At 39.0% G+C, this 23550-nt stretch overlaps 1 protein-coding gene across 1 annotated transcript in view; it reads left to right on the top strand.

Moving 5' to 3' along the window:
- Positions 1-23550, top strand: part of lmbrd1 (LMBR1 domain containing 1) — a 170812-nt gene that overhangs the window by 54450 nt on the left and 92812 nt on the right. The window contains exons 6-7 of the mRNA XM_080448670.1: positions 1516-1604; positions 16937-17010. Of these exons, the coding sequence (XP_080304796.1) occupies positions 1516-1604; positions 16937-17010 (163 nt within the window). The remainder of the gene's footprint in view (positions 1-1515; positions 1605-16936; positions 17011-23550) is intronic.

Here is a 23550-nt window from a genome sequence, read left to right as displayed (position 1 = left end):
TAGTTGTTACAATTTAAGTTAATTTCTTCAGCAATTGGATGCCACTGTGAACACCCCTAAATTAGGCTATTTTCACACTAGCAGCCCAAATCCAATATTTGGACGTGTCCAGATTGCAAAAAAACGAATAGAAACAGATTTTTTTGCTAATCAGATTTGAAACACATTCCCGGGTGGTTTGAAATGTGATTCAAATGAATTCTAAAGCTGTCTCAGTCTTGTACACTTAAACACTGAAGTCAGATTTATATTTTGTTGTGCAACAACAAAGGCGCTTTAGGCGCTCGCCTAAAAAAAAGGTGATTTTCAAGCTCAAAACACTTACAGCATGTCATTACACGTTTACCACAGCAACCAATGCAGATGGACCGAAGGCATTTGAATACCCAATCCTATCTGGTCACTTGTAAATAACCGTGTGGACAGATCAGTCCTAAAGATCAGATTTGAGGAGCAAATCAGATTAGCCCGCAGTCTGAATAAAGCTTTATTTATTTAAGCAGATTGCTTTGGCCGTCTGTCATCGCCATGCTCTTGAACTTCCCCCACACACGTCTGGACAGACCCAGAGGACATCGATGACATCACAATTTGTTCATTAGTCATCAATCATTAATTAATCAGTCTTCTCTGTTTGAATGACGTGTCTGCAAATTAGCTTGTAGCTTGATGAATGTTTTGTTTTTCTAAAAGAAATGAATGGCCCAAATCACTTTGTTTGATGAATATTGGCTGAAGCCGTTATTGTGCTTCTCATAACGCATGTTGTGGTTCTGTTTATTGGGGACTACTTTAGAGTAGTGTTGACCAACGTTGACTCGTTTATTCAGGTGTTTTTTTTTTATAAAATTTATTTTTTAACAAACAAAAAGTTTCCTCTGCCAAGTCAGTTTTTTTCCAATATTGAAGTGTATTGTAGCCTATGATGGCAACTTAACCATAGACAAAAAAAACTGTCTAAAAGCCTTGCCAACTACACTCGAACAGACACAAGTGGTTTAAACTGACAGGCTCGTGCTCTCAAAAGTGGGGCTAAACCTTTTAAAATGGAAATGTGTGTGTGTGTGTGTGTGTGTGTGTGTGTGTGGGGGGGGTGTGTGTGTGGGGGTGTGTGTGTGTGTCCGCCCCATGTACATTTTGTCATATCTTGTGTGCAAGTGGAAATTTTGGCATAATGGTTGCACTAGAGAAACGGCGACCAGGGGGCATGGAGGTCAATTATGATGTGAGAGAGAGAGACTTAGTAAAATGGCAGTTTTCTACAGCTTGACTGTTGAATCTGGTAATTGAGAAGAATTAAGTCTATTTTTTCAGATCGGGAATTTGAAAACTTAATTACAGGTTTTAGAGAGCCATATTGTACTGTATGTGTAGCAGCTGGTGCTCATTAAAAGGAACTTAAGCAACTCAGGAAATGCCAGTTAACTTAACAGTATCTGTCCACTAGACTAGAACACAAACCTCAAATAACCTACTAAACTAAAATTCCTACAACATTTTATCTTTTTCTTTCAGTGCCTTTGTTCCAATTCATCCTCCGCCAAGTCAGAATTCCACTCAATGGGAGAAAGTACAAGAGATCTTTGAAGAGCTTGGGAGTGGCCGTGAGTATATCTCCTTTATTGGTTTACTTTAATCATGTACGCTTTGTAGCACGAAGTAATTAATGCTGTGCAATATGACTGTATACAAAAAGGCGGGGCGATATGACTTCAAATCAATATTACGATATCAATATTTATATCAATATTTCAAACTTTTGCATCGATTACGATCATACAAAAAATAGTGAAAATAGCAGATCACAGAACTGAGCATGTAGATCGGCTATTGTCACTATTTGTGTGAAAAAACTATTAGAATGTTGATTTGTCGATTCTTAAAAGCCAAAACGAGCAGATCTACAAGCTGTGAGCTTGTAGATGGGCTGTTTTCTATGCACAAAACCAGCCTCCAATTAAGTATATCAAAGCATTAACAGTCAATATTTCATTTCAAGCCCCCCCCCCCACATTATGCCTATTAATTCATCGATTTTCTTAGATTTAATGTACTTGAAAATACATCTAATAATATTAAATATTATTGAAACCTATGTTTGATTCATTTATCAAAGGCACAATACATATTTTTTCCAACATTTTCCCATGGATGGACCACGTGTAATTATGCCACGGACCACCGCTGGTCCGTGGACCACTGGCTGAGAAACAGTGCAGGTAGGGTGGAGTAATGCATCCTAGGTCAAGACCAGAGCTGTTGGGGACATCGTGATGGATGCTACCAGCGCATGCCGTAAAGAGTAGGCCACGTTGAGTTAGCATTGAGGTGATATGATCACTTGTCATTGTCAACCAGCTTAATTGGGAAATATATGGTTGCATTGCATTTCGCACAGCTAGTTTTTATTACGGGGTCAATGGGGAAATTAGCCGTGTGATCCTCACAGAAGGTGCTCCATTGATATTTTAACATAGGCATGGGAGCGTGGTGATTTATTTTCTTTGAACTCTCAGAAACTGGCCTTGAAAGCCCCGTGAACATGAACAATGTTTCCTTTCCCCATGTGTGTTGCCTTTAGCCACTTTCAACCTGGTTTTTCAACCCTATTTTGAGTATGCCATCGTAGGTTAAAATGAGCAAAGAATGTGCCAAAAGATTATTTGTAAAACATGTTGGAAAAACAAAAGTAAAACATTGCTTTTCTATAAGAATACACCACATCGTGATGTGATGCATATTTTGGAAATTCTGGGCTGATACCCATGTTTATATTTGGCCTTTATTTTTTGTTATCCATTTATTCATTATTTTTGTGGCAGGGGAACAAAAACAAATGCATTATTAAAAATAAGTCTTTCAGCCATTCATCACATTATCTTTTGATGAGCACAAATTCAATCATATAGATTCATGAAAAAAAAAAAAAAAAGGATAAATGTAACATGCGATAAACATCGGCCACTGGCATCGGTTAATGTCATCTTATTTGCCGAGATGTTATTTACATACCGATGTTAAGACCTGAAGCCGATTCTACATGTCTCCTAAATCTCAACAGTTTTCTGAAAAACGTATGTTTCTATATCAGTGGTCTTCAATCCTTTTCGTGTCAAGGACCCCCAAAATGATATGTATTTGGCCGCGGACCCCCATCTCAAAATATTTTGTTCCAGGGACCCCCCAGAAGCAAAGATTTTAGTTAAAATTGTTCGCTTTAAAAAAATATATATATTCAAAGATTTGCACACATTTTCACGATAAAAAAAAAATAGCAGATCTACAAGCTCATTGCGCGGCACTCGGTGCCGCGCTATGAGCTTGTATATCTGCTATTTTTGAATAGCCCAAAGTGTAAAATAATGCCTTTTTGAGCTCAAATAAAAAAATGACACCGGTGCGTTCCAGGTCTTAAGGGGTTAATTAATCGGCGCATCCCTAATATCCCTATATCGATGGAGCGTCGTCCATGTCCACTCTCACTGTACGTTCAAGAGGGCATAGAGCCCATACTGTATGTATGTTGACTCTCACAACGATCTGGCCTCGTGCCATATGTGGGATCAGGGAAGGAAGTCGACCCATCTGCCATCCTTGACTGTGCCGGACCCCTGCCACCCTCATCTTCCAACCTTTCCTCCTTTGGCACAGCGGTGCGGGTGAGGCGGGGGTTACTGAGCTGCTGAGGAGGAAATGTGAGGATGATCCCTTTTCTAATTCCCCCATTTCTTCTCTCCAGATGGGAGGTTAACCCGTTCAGACCCGGGATACGCATCTGCGTAACCACGTAAACCGTTATTCTATACTTTGGGCTATTCAAAAATAGTAGATCTACAAGATCATAGCGCGGCACCAAGCTATGAGCTTGTAGATCTGCTATAATAAAATAAAGAAATCATGAACATTTGTGCAAATCTTTGAATATCTATATTTTTTAAAGCGAACATTTTTAACTCAAATCTTTGCTTCATGGGGGTCCCTGGAACTAAATATTTTGAGATGGGGGTCCGCGGCCAAATACATATCATTTTGGGGGTCCTTGACATGAAAAAGTTTGAGAACCACTGATATAGAAACATAGGTTTTTAAAAGAACTGTAGGATTTAGAAGAAATTTGTAGAATCCCCCCAGAAGCAAAGATTTGAGTTACAAATGTTCGCTTTAAAAAAATATATATATTCAATGATTTGCACACATTTTCACGATTTTTCTAAAATAGCAGATCTACAAGCTCGTAGATCTGCTGTTTTTGAATAGCCAAATACATCTTAAAATGACACGGATGCGTTCCCCCGGCCTCAACGGGTTAATTGAGCAAAGGGAAGCCATTCTCGGCTAAGTAAGCCTCCTGACCTCTGCGCTGCAACTGCTCATTTAGGCCACTGCATCTTAAACGGGGTGCCTATTACATCTCTCACAGTGCTCCAATAACGCCTGGATGCTCTCAAGATCACTCTCTAGCTATTAAAGGTGTTCCACATGGAAGCGCTGGAATTCGTTCTCTAGAGAGTATGTAATTGTACCTTATTGCCAGTAGCTTGCAGATATTTTTTTTGGGTGAATTTCTGACTTGCTTTACTGAAATGGGGCATGGTTTTTTTTTTGGTTAGATTGCAATTATATAGTCTTGCGGTGGAGGTCAACAATTGAGCTGCTTTTTTCGCCCCCCCCCGCTACACACACACAGGATGGGATAAAACCGCCCCTTTTGGTCTAATGAGCACCTTCTGTATGTGAAATAAATACAACTTCATTTAACGCTTTAAGACCGGGGACGCATCTGTGTCATTTTAGATTTTAACCACGTTATACATTATTTTATACTGTCTATTAAAAAATAACAGATCTACAAGCTCATAGTGCAAATCTTTGAATATATATGTTTTTTAAAGTGACTGTTTTTAACTCGAATCTTTGCTTCTGAGGGAGGGGTTCTTGGAACAAAATATTTTGAGATGGGGGGCCAAATACATTTTGGGGGGTCCTTGACATGAAAAAGTTTGAGAACCACTGATATAGAAACATACGTTTTTTTCCAAAAAACTGTTAGGATTTAGAAGACATTTGTAGAATTCCCCCAGAAGCAAAGATTTGAGTTAAAAATGTTCGCTTTAAAAAACGATATATTCAAAGATGTTGCACAGAATGTCCACGTTTTTAAAAAAAATAGCCGATCTACAAGCTCGTATATCTGCTATTTTTTAATAGCAAATCTAAAAAATGACATACAGATGCGTTCTGTAATATCGCTACGGACGGACAACATGCCATTAAAGACATGTTAGCTACTGGCTTAATGTTTCTACCATTACCGGACCAGCTGGGTCAGCAGAAGCTCAATAGAGTGGTGATAATGAACAGGTCCTTGGTGTGATGTGTTGTGCTGTGTGTCTCTCACAAGCCCACATGACAAGCACTGTCTCCCACACCTTTTGCTGTCAATAAGAAAAATCTGTGGCAACTTGTGAAATGAGGGCTCAGGCCTTGTTTCACGCTGGCTATCCACTCAACGGGAGCGTGTCCCGTTTGCTACGGAAGATTCAAGATTCGTCACTCGGTTATAGGCCTGTCACAATTATTACATAATCGTCTATTCGCAATTATTTGAGATAATCGCAATTTATTTTTTATAATCGTCATTATCGTTTCCATGTTTATTATATATAATTTTTTCACACATTTTCAAATATATATTAAAAAAAGCAGAAATAGCAGATCTACAAGCATGCATAACAAGCAAACAAGCATATTGTAAGCTTGTAGATCAGCTACAGTATATATGCTTTTTTCACATGTATAAAATTATTAATTAAATATGTCAATAATTTCTTTGTATATTGAAGTTATTTTTCATATCCGCCCTGTGCAATATTTTTTTTATTACAAAGCCTAAAAAGCATTAAGAAATGCAATTTTTATTCATTATGTTCCAATGCTCAATGCCAAAAATTGCAATTATTTGAGTGACAATTAATCGTCAACTTAAATGTGTAATCGTGGCAGCCCTACTCTGTTATACAAGTACAAGCTGCAGAATCTTATTGTGTGTGTCTGTGTGCCTCAGATTCACATCCAACTTTACCGTCACATCACAGGTTTACGCTTGTGCAAGAGTGGGGGAAATTATTTGCCGTACAAAGCTCACAACATTGAGCCAATTGGCCAATACCTTTGTACTTTTACTCAAGTACATTTTGAATTCCGGACTTTCACTTGGAACAGAGTACTTCTACATTGCAGTATACTTTTACTGTAAGTATAACATTTGAGTATTTTTTTCCACCACTGAAGAATACTAAAAAGGAATAGATATTCCGTTCACTGTCAAATTATACACGTAAAAAGTGTCTTGTTAAATAGCAATACAACGAAGCAGTTGAAATAGAAGCAGATATAGAATCACAAGTCTCTTGTTCGTGGTTAGAATAGCAATAAAATGAGTCTACAGTACAGTATGTGTCTATGTATTTAGTCTATTGCATTTCTGAATCAAATTCAACTACTGTATCACTGCAGTCAAGACGGTATACCGGAAGCTTAATTCTTCCATCCACTGCACTATACCAATAGAGAAAAGAGGGATGCTCTCTCTCTCTCTCTCTCTCTCTCTCTCCCCAAGCCTCTTAGCCCACATGACAGAAAGGCTTCTGAAATCCACAGTAATCCAATGATAGCCTTGAGTTATTCTGTGGCTGGGCTGTAAGAGAGCCACTGTCCTTGGAGGGGTCTCAGAACTGTCACAGTTCTCCTATGTAATGCCGGACTCTCCGTTGGCTCTGAAGATACATCAGACATTTTAACCCGTTCAAACCGGGACACACATCTGTGTAAACCACTTTATCCATGTGGGCTATTCAAAAATAGCAGATCTACAAGCTCGTAGATCTGCTTTTTTTTTTTTGGAAAGATCTTGAACTTATTGTGCAAATCCTTGAATACATATATTTTTTGAAACAACATTTTTAACTCGAATCTTTTCATCTGGGGGGGTCTCTGGAACAAAATATTTAGAGATGGGGGTCCGCGGCCAAATACATATTATTTTGGGAGGTCCTTGACATGAAAAAGTTTTAGAACCACTGATACGAAATATTTTGTTCCAGGGACCCCCCCAGAAGCAAAGATTTGAGTTTCAAATGTTTACTTTAAAAATATATATATTCAAAGATTTGCAAACATTTTCACGATAAAAAAAAAAAGTGAAAATGTACGGCACCTGGTGCCACGCTATGAGCTTGTAGATCTGCTATTTTTCAATAGCCAAAGAAATCTTAAAATGACACAGATGCGTTCCCGGTCTTAATGGGTTAATGAATATGGAGAACCACGATCTCTCTTTTTTCCCTTTCTGATGATCATACATGTTAGAAAGTCCTTGTTACTGCGGGCCAGAGACTGATGCTGGGTGATATCCCGATAACCAATGTCAAGTTCCCTTACCGCAGTAATGATCTGCCTCTTACTGCTCTGCAGCACTTTACCCCTTTCAACCCTATTTTAGGCATGCCATTATAGGCGAAAAGTGTCAACATTTGCGAAAATAGAGGATCTACGAGCTTGTAGATCTATTTTCATCATTCGTTTTACAATGGGGCTTTATATAGTGCTTTTTAAACCCAGAGATCCTACTTTGCTTTGCTGACACTGTCAAGGCTGCTACTATCAGGCTGAAAGATTTGTGTAATTAGCATTTTAATTGAAAACTGTTTTGGGATCAGACACTTGTATTACTTTATTTGACATACAGTAGATGAGCCAGCCATTGTCAATCGTGACAGACTAATTAAAATATTTTGTCAAGTTTGCTCGGCAAAACTCCTTGAATGACCCCGTTTTAATATTCAACATGAAAACCACGGCAATTTACAAGTTAGGCATTTAGCAGATGCTCTTATCCTATGTCTTATCTAAATAACCCCACATATGCGAACCCCAGATATGTGAACAAGTAACCAACATACATCTGCATATAGTATAACAAGATTATCAAAAAATAGATGACAGAAGTGACACAAGGAATGAGTGCTAGGGCAAGGGTTGCCAAACCTTGCAGGCCGCGAGCCCCCAAAATAACAGGATTTTAACTTGGGGACCCCCCACGCTGACAAGCACTTGGAATTGTAGGCATTACATTTAGTGTGACTCGGTTTCCACAGATAAAAGGAGGGAGTTGTGAGCTTATAGATCGACTATTTTCACAATGTTTGCCTCTTTCTTACGGGTTTATTTGCCAATTTGGCCAATTTGGTATTAAAGGTCTTGAAGGTCATTACATTGTACCTTTAGAAATGTGCAGATACCCTGTATACACGTATACTGTATGTTGGTTTGTTTACTGTTGAGTGAGAAAACAATGTTTCACTTTAAGCTACTCATCTGGGGACCCCCCCAAAATAATTTGAACCCTCAGTTTGTGAACCACTGTGCCAGGGGGTGAGGTAGAGTCTGAAGAGGTGATTTTTCAGACTGCGGCGGATACTGGGGAGTGAGTCTGCACTCCTGACTGAGAGGGGAGGTCATTTCACATCTTCTAGAGCAGTGGTTCTCAACCAGTGGTCCGGGAACCACCAGTGGTCCTTGAGGGGGTTCCAGGTGGTCCCCAGCTAAATGATGGAAGAGTTGGTAACAAAATGGACCCTTATAGATCTTTAACTCTTGAGAGTGTAAAATGAGACCCTTACGGGTCCATTTGGTCTAATTTTACGCTCTCAGGTGTTAAATTATTGTTAAAATCTGCATCACTGAATTTACAAGAAGTAACACAATTAGAGAATTTAGAAGAATTGTAATTTTGATCAACGTTTGCCTGTTGTCTCTCCTATGGCACCAACATCAATACAGCATGGAATTGTGGACATATTCTACGTTTTGAGTCTGAGAGTCTTAACATCTCATCAAACGGTGGTCCGTGGCTCAAAGGCCGAATAAATAATGGACCTGGCTATGAAAAGGTTCAAAACCACTGCTCTAGAGTCTAGGACTTTTTTTTGAATGGCAATGATTGTAGGCCAAGCTGTCTAAAACAGGGTTTGTCTCACTTTTCTGTGCAGTATATCCCCTTAATCATAGCTCATGCCACTGTACGCCTATGGTGTCATGAAAGGGATCCACCTGCTCCAGCAGTGGAAGCCTGAAATGCCTGGTGAAGTTAAAGTGAAGCTTGTGTGAAAGTTGGGTCGTAGATTTCTGGTCAAATCTCTTAGTTAACACTAACATTGTTCTTGTGAAGTAGCCTACTTGTTTTGTTATAAATGTATTTATAACTACAGTATCACTATTTCCATTTGGCCTAATGAGGCGTAGACCGTCGCCACACGAGTTGTTGTTTATATCGGTATAGCGCAGGGACCCCAATTTAACGGGTCCATTTGGTTCCATTTGTACACTCTCTGAGTTCCAGACCCATATGGGTCCATTTGGTTCCTAACAATCTATCAGTTAGCTGGGAACCCCCTGGAACTCAAGGACCCCACTTTGAGAACCACTGGTTTATATCACTAGTATGTTTATTTTATTTGACATGGACCTCACAATGACATTAATGGACAAACCAGATGCATTGTTTGAGTGTTCTAGTTTTAGTACCAGGACCTACACACACACACACACACACACACACACACACGCACACGCAGCCAGTCTGTGTAGTGCTGTTTCACAGCTGAACACTGCACACTTTAGCACTTACTATTGATGGCTACAGATTGTACAGGGAGGCCATAAAGTTATTAACACATTGGGTGCCAGAGGTTTATTAAAATATTATACTTTGAGTGCCAGGACTTTTTAAACATTTTGAACCTTTTTCAAGTAGTCACAAAATATTTTCAGTGATCACCGTCCTCACGGTGATCCCCTCATTACACACATACAGGTCTCGTACAATCGGGGGGAAAAAATTTAAAACATTCGGAAATCCATTCCATAGTTGCAGCCAGTTGAAAATAGTTAAATTAACATTGTAAAAGAAAAAAGTGCACAGGAGCCGAGATACAGGTTTTTGAAGTCATAAGTTAACCAGGAGGTGGATTGGAGTCTAAATCTTGTAGGAGTGATATTTCCTGTTGCTGTGAAGGCAAAAAAAAAATATACGGTTTTGGCACCCAATGTGTTAAGACTCTTTTCTTGCCAACTTTTTAAAAAGACGTAATTTTTTATGTGTTCAATATTTGATGTTTCTCAGTATTCACCATTAGCTTGCAGGAGTTTTCTTGAGGATTTTCCTTGGAAACATTTTTACTTTGCACATTAAGAAATGCGGTAGCTAGTGCTGCATGGCTCCGTAATTATGTCCATCAGGAATCGGATGCTCTTTGGGGAGGATTAGATCATAATCAGTAGAAGAGTTTAAGTTCATTTAAGTTGGATCCCATCATCAGTGGAAGCTGTGTAGGCTCGCTGAGTTGAAACGTGGGTCACCTTTGCGTTTTTTATATTTGCCAAGCCATGCTAAAATAAAGACTTACATTTTTCCAATAAATAGTGTGCCATATATCCTTATTGAGCTTCTAAAGTACTTGGCATATGCTTTTCTACAAAGGAAAGGAACTCTTCTGTTAGTTCTGGTAATTCAGCGTTTCTTTATTCTAAAGAAATGATTCACTTGTCGTCTTTTAATATTCTTTTGATCTTAGTTAAGTATATTGTGGATCTTACTTACTTACTTACTTGCATACTTGAGTCCAGTGTAAAATGCCTTTCTCACTTTTGACTGGCCTTTAACTTTTTAGTTTTTGGTATAAATCTTACATAAAGCTTAACTCAATGTTCATAATAATGCCATTGAGACAATTGTTTTAACAAGGAGAAAAAATATATCTTTTTGTGACCTTTTTTTTCATCCCACAGAGCAGCCCTGATAGCTCCACTCCTAGTGTTACAACCATAATTATATCCTGAGGATGAGACAAAGAATATAGTATCTTTAACAAGATAATAACTTAAAGATTTAGCTACATGCTGTACTTGAGGGGATACATTCAAGAGTTATAAATATTAAGTCAGTGCTGTCGATTTTTATATTTTGGGGGTCGTGGTCCAATTCCTGCTCTCTAGATACATTGAAAAGTGACAAGTTTATCTTTCAAAAAACAATGTGTTTGTCCTGTTTACCTGATTATAGAAGCCCATACTTATCACTCGAATGATTCTTTTCCCAATTGATGATGATGTCCACCAAATGATTGGTTACCTTCATCATGGCAGACACTCCCTACACTACAGGATTACGGAGATTTCCTCTCATCCCTACACCTTTTAAAACCTGTCTCCTCTGTGCTTCTTCTCTGAGCCACTTAGTTCTTCCTGGAATCTTTCTGTAGTGAGCTTTGTGTGTCACCACAGCTGCTGTGTGATTATATCATGAGAGAGAGAAGCCAAGTGCTTGGGCTAAAGGAAACTCTTTAACCCATTAAGACCGGGAACGCATCTGTGTCATTTTTAGATGTCTTTGGGCTATTTCAAAAATACTCGGTGCCGTGCTATGAGCTTGATCTGCTATTTTTGAAAAGTTGTGAACATTTGTGCAAATCTTTGGATATATACATGTATATATTTTTAAAGCAAACATTTGTGACTCAAATCTTTGCTTCTGGGGGGTTCTACAAATATCTTCTAAATCCTAACAGGTTTTTTTTTGAAAAAAGGTATGTTGCTATATATATATATCGGTGGTTCTCAAACTTTTTTATGTCAAGGACCCCCAAAATTCTATGTATTTAGCTGCGGACCCCCATTTGAAAATATTTTTTTATTCATATTTTATTGTGTGTGTGTTCAAAGATTTGCACACGTTTTCACAACTTTTTTTCCCCAAAAATGGCAGATCTACAAGCTCATGAGCTTGTATATCTGCTATTTTTGAATAGCCAAAGAAATCTTAAAACGACACGAGATGCGTCCCCGGGACTGAATGGGTTAATAAACACCGCTCTGTGCAAGGCTCCTCGCTGTACACGAGCCTGAAGGCCTACGTGCACGGCGAGATAAGAGACCCTTCATTCCACAGTGCTGCTGTTTGGAATCATGGCTGGTGCAGATGTGGAGCACTCACCGATAATAGACAATATTCTCCCCTTGTCTAATCCCCGGAAAATCTGCTCAAGAACGCGCGAACCGCAGCAGAGAGGGAGAAGCACACAAACATCCATCCACCGTCTTTTGTGCGGCGTTCATAAACAGAATGCATCTCCACGCAGAACACGAAGCCATTGTCTTCTTTTACCAAGCTCAACCACTTAACAATGGCATGCGAGATCACAAAGAAACACCCGAGAATAGGAAGACGCCTATTCAAATGTTAACCCGTTAAGACCTGAAGCCGATTCTACAAAATGTCTTCTAAATCCCGACAGTATTCTGAAAAAAACTTGAGTTTCTATGTCAGTGGTGCTCAAACTTTTTCATGTCAAGGACCCCCAAAACGATATGAATTTGGCCTGCGGACCCCCATCTCAAAATATTTTGTTCCAGGGACCCCCGGTAGCAAAGATTTGAGTTAAAAAAATGTTCGCTTTAAAAGAATATATTATCGAAGATTTGCACACATTTTCACGATTTTTCAAAAAATAGCAGATCTACAGTACAAGCTCGTAGCGCGGCACTCGGTGCCGCGCTACGAGCTTGTAGATCTGCTATTTTTGAATAGCCAAAAGTGTAAAATAATGCTTTTTTTTAAAGCTCAAATCTAAAAAAAAACGACACAGATGCGTTCCAGGTCTTAAAGGGTTAATGCTCATCGAAGCTGTCACACTTCAAAGTTTTTGTTTGGGGGTTTTTCGTTCTTCCAACTACAGCACAATAGATCTATAGGTATATCATTTATCTCCACCCCCCCCGTCCCCCCGTCCCCCCCAGTCCTGCTGCTTGTTGAAATGAGAGTGATAAATGTTAGCGAAGAGGCTTATGCTATACCCGCCGCGATTCGGGAAGTTCGTACTCATAATCAAATGTCACTCCCAAGGAGAAGGGGGGGGGGGGTGTTTGCGTTTGAAGCTGTTTAACCCATTAATACCTGGAACGCATCTGTGTCACTTTTAGATTTATTTAGGCTATTCAAAAATAGCAGATATACAAGCTCATAGCGCGGCACCGAGTGCCGCGCTACGAGCTTGTATATCTGCTATTTTTGAAAAATCGTGAAAATTATATTTTTAAATTTCTTTCCGAAAAACTGTTAGGATTTAGAAAATGTTTAGAAGCGGCTTCAGGTCTCAATGGGTTAAGCAGATAGCTAGCTACCCATGCCCGTTGCTGACAGGTGGGCTCGAGTCCCACTAAGCCGTGTGTGTGTGTGGGGTAACTGCGAACGGGGGTGGGGACCGTGTGTGGTGGTGGTGGTGTTCACGTGGCACCTTCCTTCTAATGACAGCTGGGATCCTGACAGGGGAGAAGGGACGATCAGTCTCTTCATCAATCCCTGTCTTCCCCTGGCAACCGTCCTGACAGCTGGCAGTGGCGCACCCACTGTTTGCCCTCGCTTGACGGGCGGTCCCCCCCCTCTCTGTCTCAATCAGAGGTGACACGCGTCAAGTCAACCTACGGTGCAAGAAGGACCAGATGTTAACTCTATAACTGCCAAAGACGTTTATAAACGTCTTTGAGAAATTAGCTGTTGCCTGCCAAAGACGTTTAAAAACGTCCTGAAAAAAAAAAAAAAAAAAAAACTTTTTTCAAAAAAAAAAAATTTCTAAAAAGATTTTCTAATTATTTAGTATTGACACCTTTTCGATATTCCAAACGAATAAGGAGATAACAATTTCCAAAGATTTGCTGCTCCATCCACTTCAATGTTAAAATTGAAACGGACAAACAATTCACAATGTTTTTTGGTTTGAAACTACTGGTTTTGAGCTATTTTCAAACATCAAACAACACATGACAACAAGGTCAAATTGACCTCGTTGACATTTGTGAAACCACACCTGAATCTCATCTGTGATTAGAAATTTTCTGGGGATCAATCATACTTGAGAAAAATATTTTGTGGCTATGCGAAAAGGTACCAAAATCGGTCAAAACCCTGGCAGAGGCTACAGACTGTTCTGAAAAAACTCTGGCAGGGTAAGAGTTAATAATATACACACATGCGCCCCATGTTCGGAATCTGCTTCAGGTTATGCGGTAAGGCGTTAGGGAACGAACGACGAAGAACAAATAAGTGGCACGTTTTTTTGTTTTGTTTTCTGAATGCACAAAGTAGTAAAAGTTGGCCTCTTTCACCCGTTCAATCCGAGAACGCATCCGTGTCACTTTAGATTTCTTTGGCTATTCAACAGTAGCAGATATACAAGCTCATAGCGAGTGCCGCGCTATGAGCTTGTAGTCTGCAATATTTTGGAAATCGTGAAATTTTGTGCAAATCTTTGAATATAATGTTCTTTAAAGTGAACATTTGTAACTCAAATCTTTGCTTCTGGGGGTCCCTGGAACAAAATATTTTACAAATGTTCGCTTTGAAAAATATATATTGAACGATTTGCACAGATTTTCACGATATTTCAAAAATAGCAGATCTCTTTGAGCTTGTATATCTGCTATTTTTGAATAGCCAAAGAAATCTAAAATGACCGATGCGTTCCACGGTTCAAGTTTTTTTTCCCAGGTTCAACTTTATTGTCAACAATACCAATTACAAGTAAAAGGCACGTGAAATTCATTGTGCGCTAAAACCAACACAGCAGCTACAGTCTCAAGAATACCACGTTAAAGGAGAATTCCGGACAAATTAAGTGTTATCTTTCATGTCTCGTTACTCACCTAGCGACGTAAAAAGTGGCGTTCTTTTTTTCCATATATTCCCCTGTCGTCATTTTTTAAACCCCCTCCGTTGTCATAATGGGAGCGCGTGGGTTAGTGAAGTTCGTCTATTATAACCGATGCAATGTTATTTTTTTCTCTACTACGATTCATTGTAGAGTCTCATGATAGTCAAACATGCGCTGAAAATTCCTGCGAGCCTGCCGTTAATGGCGAACGATTTAACACTGGTTGCTTGTTTCCAGAATCTGGCAACACGAGTTGCCAGGTTCTGGAAAGAAACAAGCATTTAAAAAATGACGACAGGGGAATATATGGAAAAAAAGAACGCCACTTTTTACGTCGCTAGGTGAGTAACGAGACATGAAAGATAACACTTAATTTGTCCGGAATTCTCCTTTAAAGACTAAAAAATTATCTATGTTAAAACAAAACTAAACTGCTTAATAAAATCATTATACAAGATCTAAACTACCTAAAAGTGCAAAAAAAAGCTCAAGTGCAAACTGCATTGTCATAGACCAGAATTGAATGGGTTAAACAAAATTTTCACCGCCAGAATGCTATAGGGATGCAAGGGTAAATGTGGTTAAAACGTTGCTGAAGGGTTGGAATGATTGCTTCACAACTCTCAGAACATGGAATTGAATGGAAACAACCTGAAAAGGGAGACGCTTTGTAGCTCATGAACAGCTATAGCAAGCTAATGTTATCAAACCGCCTTTTCTTCGCTATTTTCCCCTAACATTGCCAACATTTGTTAGTCTCTGGATGTGGCCTGACATTATGCTTGAATAAAAGCGACCTCGTAAACCATTGAAATGTCTCCTGAACAATGTCATGGTTCTTGTATCTAAGCTATGTCACAGTCTAGGTGCAGCCACGATTCAAACGAGTATGTGTTGGGACAGAGAATTGAATGGACGCACTCATGGAAAAGTAACCTTGTGTTATAATGAAAACATATCTCATGCATTGGAAACTGCAAAGACTTGGAAATATGAAAAGCTATCTAAACACCCGTTTATTAAAGTGGACCTTTTTATGCAGTTTTTCAAAAGAAATATTGTATTTGTTCAGGGACTTAAAATGTGTTTTTTTGCTTTAAAAAAAAACCCTCATATAAAGCATATTCATTTTTTTTCTCTTGGCATGTTCTGAGCCTTTTTCCGGCTACAGTGATAAATGACCTGTTCTGGCTGCTGGGCTGAGCTGTTGAGGGAGTTTGTCTGTCAGTCAAACTTCTGGTTTAGGGTCAAGCACCCATTGTGAGCGCTGCCTGCTGCTTTGAGACAAGACAACCACTACAGTGTACAGTGTGGTGAACTCGTAGGAGGTCCATTTGGTTACTCTCTGAGGCTCCGAGTGCCGCGCTACGAGCTCGTAGATCTGCTATTTTAGAAAAATCGTGAAAATGTGTGCAAACCTTTTGAATATATATATATATTTTTAAACATTTGTAAAACATTCTGTTCCAGGAACCTCCAGAAGCAAAGATTTGAGTTGCAAATGTTCGCTTTAAAATATATATATTCAAAGATTTGCACCAATTTTCACGATAGAAAAAAAATAGCAGATCCACAAGCTCATAGCGCGGCACTCGGTTTACTTGTTTATAACAAGTAAACAAGTAAAAAGAAAGATCCACGGTAGAGTACTTCCTGGTTTTAATGTGCTGTGAGAGAACATTGCGAACGGGGAGAAAATATTCTGTCCTAGGACATAGCATGTCTCGGCCAAAAATCGGAGGTGCCGAGATACATGATTTTTAAGTAATTTTAAATGTGTTCATTTTAAACTTCCGAATTATTTCAAAGCCAGACATTCAGTCTAGGTATTTATTTGAGGTTCTCCTTTTTTTCCTCACCGTCTAGTCAAACATTTGCTCTCAGGGTAAAATGTGTCCGTGACCTTTTTAAATGACAGGCCCAGCAGCAGAACGTGGAACAATGGGGGGAAAAAGAAAATAATCTGAAACAACCTGCTCACTGAAAATATCCCCAAAGTGCACATACATCATTTGAGAGGTACAGAGAAAAAAAAGCCAGGCTCTTAGCGTTTGGCACACTGCGGCATCGGAGGAGTGGACCGGTTGTTCTTTGTCAGAGGGCAGATTTCAAACTCTAATGGCTTCTCTCTCTCTCTCTCTCTGTTTCTCTCTCTCTCTCTCTCTTTGCAGATGGCCTACCTGCTCTATCTTTCTCCATCAGCTCCCTGACCTTGATTGGCATGCTGGCAGTGATCACTTACACGGTGAGTGGGGACCTGAGAAGGGTGTCTGATGTCACCTCTTGTGGCTCGGGAGGGCTATAACGGGCCATAAAATACCCCCCCCCCCCCCCCCCCCCTTTCAAACGGGATGATTTCCAAAAATGTTGCTAGCCCAGTAACTTAACTCATTAAGACCGGGAACGCATCTGTGTCACTTTATAGATTTCTTTGGGCTATTCAAAAATAGCAGATCTACAAGCTCATAGCGCGTCACCGAGTGCCGCGCTATGAGCTTGTAGAGCTGCTATTTTTGAAAAAAAATTGAAAATGTGTGCAAATCTTTGAATATAAATTCATATATTTTGTTTTTAAACGAATATTTTTAACTCAAATCTTTGCTTCTGGGGGTCCCTGGAACAACATATTTTGAGATGGGGGGGTCCGCGGCCAAATACATATCATTTTGGGGGTCCTTGACGTGAAAAAAGTTTGAGGACAAAAAAAAAACTGATTTGGAAGACATTTGTAGAATCCCCAGAAGCAAAGATTTGTGTTAAAATATTTGCTTAAAAAATATATATATATTCAAAGATTTGCACAAATGTTCTAAACACCGAGTGAATGTTCTAAACACTATGAGCTTGTAGATCTGCTGTTTTTGAATAGCCATAGAAATCTGAAATGACACAGAATGATGCGTTCCTGGTCTTAAAGGATTAATGGGACATGGCCTGTTCTGTTCACCCGTGGAGTACATTTAAAGGGCAAGACCACTTTGGTAGAGGTTTGGGTTGTGTAGTTACCTTGCCATGATGTAACTCCAAAGGTGGACAAGAAATCAAAAATAATTGCTCCATTGATTAGAAATTGATAATTCAAAATATGCTCCTCATTGACTTACATTGTACGGTAAGACAGCTCTCAAAGTCACTCTATAAGCACGTAAACGAACACGAACAAAGCTGATTCAGACAATATAGAACATCACCAAACCCAGTACTGTTTGTTTTTTTAATAAAAATGTTAACTTCCTGCTGATTTTTCTATTTGAAGATCCGGATCCGGATCCGCAAATCCAGTCCAGGTTTTCTTCTTAATAAAAATAGCAAAATCAACAGGAAGTTAACATTTTTATTAAAAAAAAAAACAGTACTGGGTTTGGTGATGTTCTATATTGTCTGAATCAACTTTGTTTGTGTTTGTTTATGTGCTAAAAGAGTGACTTTGAGAGCTGTTTTACTGTACAATGTAAGTCAATGACAATCATATTTTGTATTATGAATTTCTAATCAATGGAGCGATTATTTTTGATTTCTTGTCCACCTTTGGAGTTACATCATGGCAAGGTAAATACACAACCTAAACCTCTACCAAAGTGGTCTTGCCCTTTAAAGGAGGAGTTCACCCAAAAAATTTCTTATTTTCTATCAATTACACACCCCATGAAGCCTTGATTTCATGGATTTATTTTTGTTTTTGTGGCATTCCTAAGCCAATAATTTGATGACCGTGTGTATTTCCGGTAGGAGACACAAATAATCTACTTTGTGTCTCCTACCGGATACATTAGCCGGTAGGAGACAGGAATCAAATTATTAGCTTAGGAATGCGACAAAAACAAAAAAAGAATCCATGGATTCAAGGCTTCATAGGGTGTGCAATTGATAGAAAATAAGTAATTTGTTGGGTGAACTCCTCCTTTAACTTATAACACTTTTGGTAACATCCTTCAAAAAAAAAATGTCTTAATTTTTTTTTTTTTGCAGATTTTCATCAGGGTTTTTATGTCATCTGTCATTTTGTGTTGACTCTATGACATGGCATTGGGTTTTACACTTAACATTAGTCCAGCTTGTTAAGCTTGTTTTGTGCACAAACCGTTTGACATAATTCTTTTAGTTTGCATGCAGCAGCTGCAGAGACTAGGTCTTTCAGTATTAGCAATGCTGTGTGTGTGAATCTAAAAGTTTTGGCATTCAATCACTCAGATGGTTCAGACTGCTGCCAGACACACTATCACATGATATGCGCGCCGTCCTCCATCACACTTATCTGCTGTCTATGTATTATATATATATTTCTTCCCACAATGCTCAGGCATTAATATATGCCTGCGTTTTGATTCTCTCAGCATTCTGACGTCTATACCCCCCCCCCCCCGCCCCCTCCCAAGATATGAAAGATCGACTATCCCGTAACACGTGTTAATGTTGTCCATTTTTCTCAGTCATTATGACGGTAACTAGACTGTGAACATTCCCTGGAAAGGTAGGCCGATGGTTGTTGCTGTCGATACCGAAAGCTGCCGGAGCTCGACGGGGTAACTAAAAAAAAGGGAATATAATGCGCGAGGTATCGGGCTCGGTTGTCCCAGAGTGACCGCCAATGCCGATAACTCCCGATATCTGTCGAGCTCCCAAACGATCCATCTTTCCCCATTCATGCAACAGTTGAACGCAGAGCCCTCAATAAATAATGCAAAAGTTATAGTAAGCTGTACAACCAACCAGTCTTCCTTTAGGTACTCCAATCCCCTCCTCAGCTGGGATTTTACCCCCTGCTTTCTGTCTTTGCTTTTCAGTTATTCTTTTAACTCAATCAATCCGGGGTCATTTTAAGATTTCTTTGGCTATTCGAAAATAGCAGATCTACAAGATCTACTCTGTCCCAGAGTTCAAGTACCTCGGAGTCATACTAGACTCAACCCTAACTTTTAAAAAATATGTGAAGAAAGTCACAAATACGATTAAATTCAACCTTCAAAATTTTAAACAAATTAGACCCTTCCTGACAGTTGGAGCTGCCAGATCGTATCTTCACTGTATGATCCTATCACACATTGAGTACTGTTTTACAAACTGGTCTTGCACAGGCGCGACGATCCTAAAACCCATCGAACAGCTCTACAAAAGTGCGCTCAAGGTGTTTGACAGGAAGCCTCACTCTTATCATCATTGTAACATACTCAGGAGGCTCAATTTTTTTAGCTTCGACAATTTCAAAAAGTTCAAACATGGTTGCTTGAAAACCAAAGCTGCAACCATTTGTGATCATATTTTAGGTTTTTTTTAGGCTATGTGATGTAATGTAATTGTATTTCACCGTTTGTCTGTTTTCTGATGTTATTGTTTTTCTGTTTTTCTGTTTTGTGTGAGGACTGCGGATGAAAATTAGCATCTTTGCTAAATCCGGTGTATTTAAGTTCATGTGACGTTCATTAAAGGTATAATGACATTAATTTTCACTTTTTTTATTTTCAATGTTTTATTTGGGGTTTTATGACCTCAATTACACCCAAAAAACCTGAACTTAGAACATTCAGTGGATTTTCTGTGGTCTGGGGTTTTCTGAATAATTAGGCTGAAAAGTAATCTGAGCGTGGCCCTTCGACAGTGAGGTCACAGTCGATTAATCCCGCCCACTCTCCTCCTCGCTCCTCCCCTCCCCTATCCTTTCCTTTGGGGGGGGCGGAGCAGAGGCGATGATTGACAGGCAAAATCCCTCACCAGCGACACCCGCAGGCAAAGATTTCTTTTTTCATTGCAGTTGAAAAGGCTTTAGAAATGTGAGAGAAAAACACCTGCCATTGATCACTGGAATGGAATTTTCTCTTAAAACTTTTTGTACACTTTTGAAGGACCAGGACAAAGACTTTGAATGTGGTGTAAAAGTGAATGTCATTAAACCTTTAATATGCTCTGTCCTGTCTAAATAAACAAATAAAGTAAAAAAAAGTAAAGTAAGCTCATAGCGCGCTACGAGCTTGTAGATCTGCTATTTTTGAAAAATCGTGAAAATGTGTGGAAATCTTTGAATATATGTATTTTTAAAGCGAACATTTGTAACTCAAATCTTTGCTTCTGGGGGTTCCCTGGAACTACATATTGGACCAATGTTCGCTTAAAAAATATATTTATTCAAAGATTTGCACACATGTTCCACAATTTTTTCGAAAAATATCAGATCTACAAGCTCCTAGCGCGGTACCGGTGCCTGTAGCTTGTAGATCTGCTATTTTTTTGAATAGCCCAAAATATATATATATATGACACGGGGTGCTTTCCCGGTCTTAATGCATTAAAGAGCGGATAATTACCCAGAAAGTGGTTGATTGAGGGTGGAAATGTGCTGGGCTTTGCGTTGACCCCACGTTGTTCTGGGCTCCATGGAGAGCACCCTGTGGGAATCTCCACTCCTACTGCGCCTTTTGTTTTTGATCTGCTTTTGTTTTGATCCAAAGTCAATCAAAGAAATGAGCCCCCTGGAACAAAACAGCTGGGGCTTCTTTCGCCCTCTACGCAGTATGTCTCTCTCTCTCTCTATCTATCTATCTCTCTCTCTCTCTCTCGCTCTCTCTCTCTCTCGCTCTCTCTCTCTCACTCTCTCTCTCTCTCTCTCTCGCACGCGTGCACCAGTGGTGTAAAGTAGCTAAGTACATTTACTTAAGTAAATTTTGTTGGTATTTTTTTTACTTTACTGGAGTATTTCCAATTGGCAGTACTTTTACTTCTACTCCACTACATCTCAGAGGAAAATATTGGACTTTTACTCCACTACAATTATTTGAAAACTTTAGTTACTAGTTACTTTGTAGATTTGGATTATTATTACAAAAACATACATTAAAGGTAGGGTAAGTGATATTTTTTTGGTTAAAATAAGAGTTAAATAGCTCTATATTCTGATAGTGCTCATTGCTATAGAGTGTTTGTTAAGTTAAAGGAGTCTCCTTGTCTCTCCAGCTCTTTATAAAACAGAAAATGCATTTTCGTTTCAGTTTCATTTCCCATTTTATCCAATCAGGATAGAGAACTCAATCAGGATATAGATTAAACAAGTGAAATTGGAAGTGATGACACTAAGAAATGAGCAGGCCAAATTGGAACTGGAACACTATAAAAATGAAGCTTAAAAATGGGTACTTTCTCCTGATTGGCTGAGATTTTGACACCTACCGGAAAATGTATTTTCTGTTTATTAAAGAGCTGGAGAGACGGGGAGACTCCTGTTACTGAACAAACACTATATAGTAATGATTACTATCAGAATATAGTGCTTTAACCTTTTAACAAAATACTTTTTGTTTTCACCAAAACAAATCACTTACCCTACCTTTAACCACTTCAGCCCTGTATACATTTCGGTCATTTGGAAATAGCAGATCTACAAGCTCACAATGAGCTTGTAGATCTGCTATTTTCAAAAGATTTTTATACATTTACAAACTTGTGAAACGGGACAATCTACATAATGAGTACTTTCTACTTTGGTACCGTACTTTAAGTGCATTTTGATACCAATACTTTTGTACTTTTAGGGAAATCCTGAATTTCTGACTTTTACTTGTAACAGAGTGTTTCTACATTGCAGTATTGCTATTTTTACTCCAGTAAAAAGTACTTTTTCCACCGCTGGCGCGCGCACACACACACACACACACACACACACACACACACACACACACACACACACACACACACACACACACACACACACACACACACACACACACACACACACACACACCCACACACACACACACAGTTTTCCTTGTTTTTTCATCTCACTCATCCCTTTCATGTGCTTTCTTGGTGTGCTCTCTCTGTTCTATCCTATCTACGCGCTGCAAAGCCCCTCTTCTCGGCATGGCACCCTACCCACACAGCCATACCATATTTTGCAAAAAGGGCCCCGGGTGGTGATTTATCATTCTTTGCTTTGTGTTACTATTATGCATGATTAACCTAATGGAATCTAAGTGACGGGTATACCCGTATATGCAGCAATGCAATGTTGTTCCGTGACTTCCCCGGGTTAATTTATCACTACTTTTTTTTGTGCCTAGGTGGCCACTCACCGTTAATTCAAACAACTCTCTGGGATGTAAACCCTGCAGTATAACACTGCAGCCCAGTGCACTTTAAGCCATTAAGACCGGGAACGCACCTGTGTGTCATTTTTAGATTTATTTGGGCTATTCAAAAATAGCAGATCTACAAGCTCATAGAAGCTATGAGCTTGTAGATCTGCTATTTTGAAAAGAAGAAAAAAAACGTGAAAATGGGTGCAAATCTTTGAATATATATATATATTTTTTTTACTCAAATCTTTGCTTCTGGGGGTCCCTGGAACAAAATATTTTGAGATTGGCCGTCCGCGGCCAAATACATATAATTTCGGGGGGTCCTTGACATGAAAAAGGTTTAAAGGGATACTTCACTTTCAAATAAAATAAACATTTAAAAAAATTATTAAAACAAAATTAAAGAAGTTATGGCAAAATAAAGGCCCCCTCACGCATTAGAGTGTCCTACTAATGTGTGAGGGGGCCTTTATTTTGCCATAACTTCTTTCATTTTTTTTTAAATATTTTTTTTTAATGTTTATTTTATTTGAAAGTGAAGTATCCCTTTAAGAACCACTGATATTATAGCAACATAAGTTTTTTCAAAAAACTGTTAGGATTTAGAAGACATTTGTAGAATCCCCTAGAATCAAAGATTTGAGTTACAAATGTTCGCTTCTGTAACAAATGTTCGCAAAGATTTGCACACTTTTTCACGATTTTCCCCAAAAATAGCA

Source organism: Gymnoscopelus braueri (assembly GCF_963280865.1).
Source record: "Gymnoscopelus braueri genome assembly, chromosome: 14".
In the NCBI taxonomy this organism is placed as follows: Eukaryota; Metazoa; Chordata; class Actinopteri; order Myctophiformes; family Myctophidae; genus Gymnoscopelus; species Gymnoscopelus braueri.
This window is presented reverse-complemented; position numbering and strand designations above follow the sequence as displayed.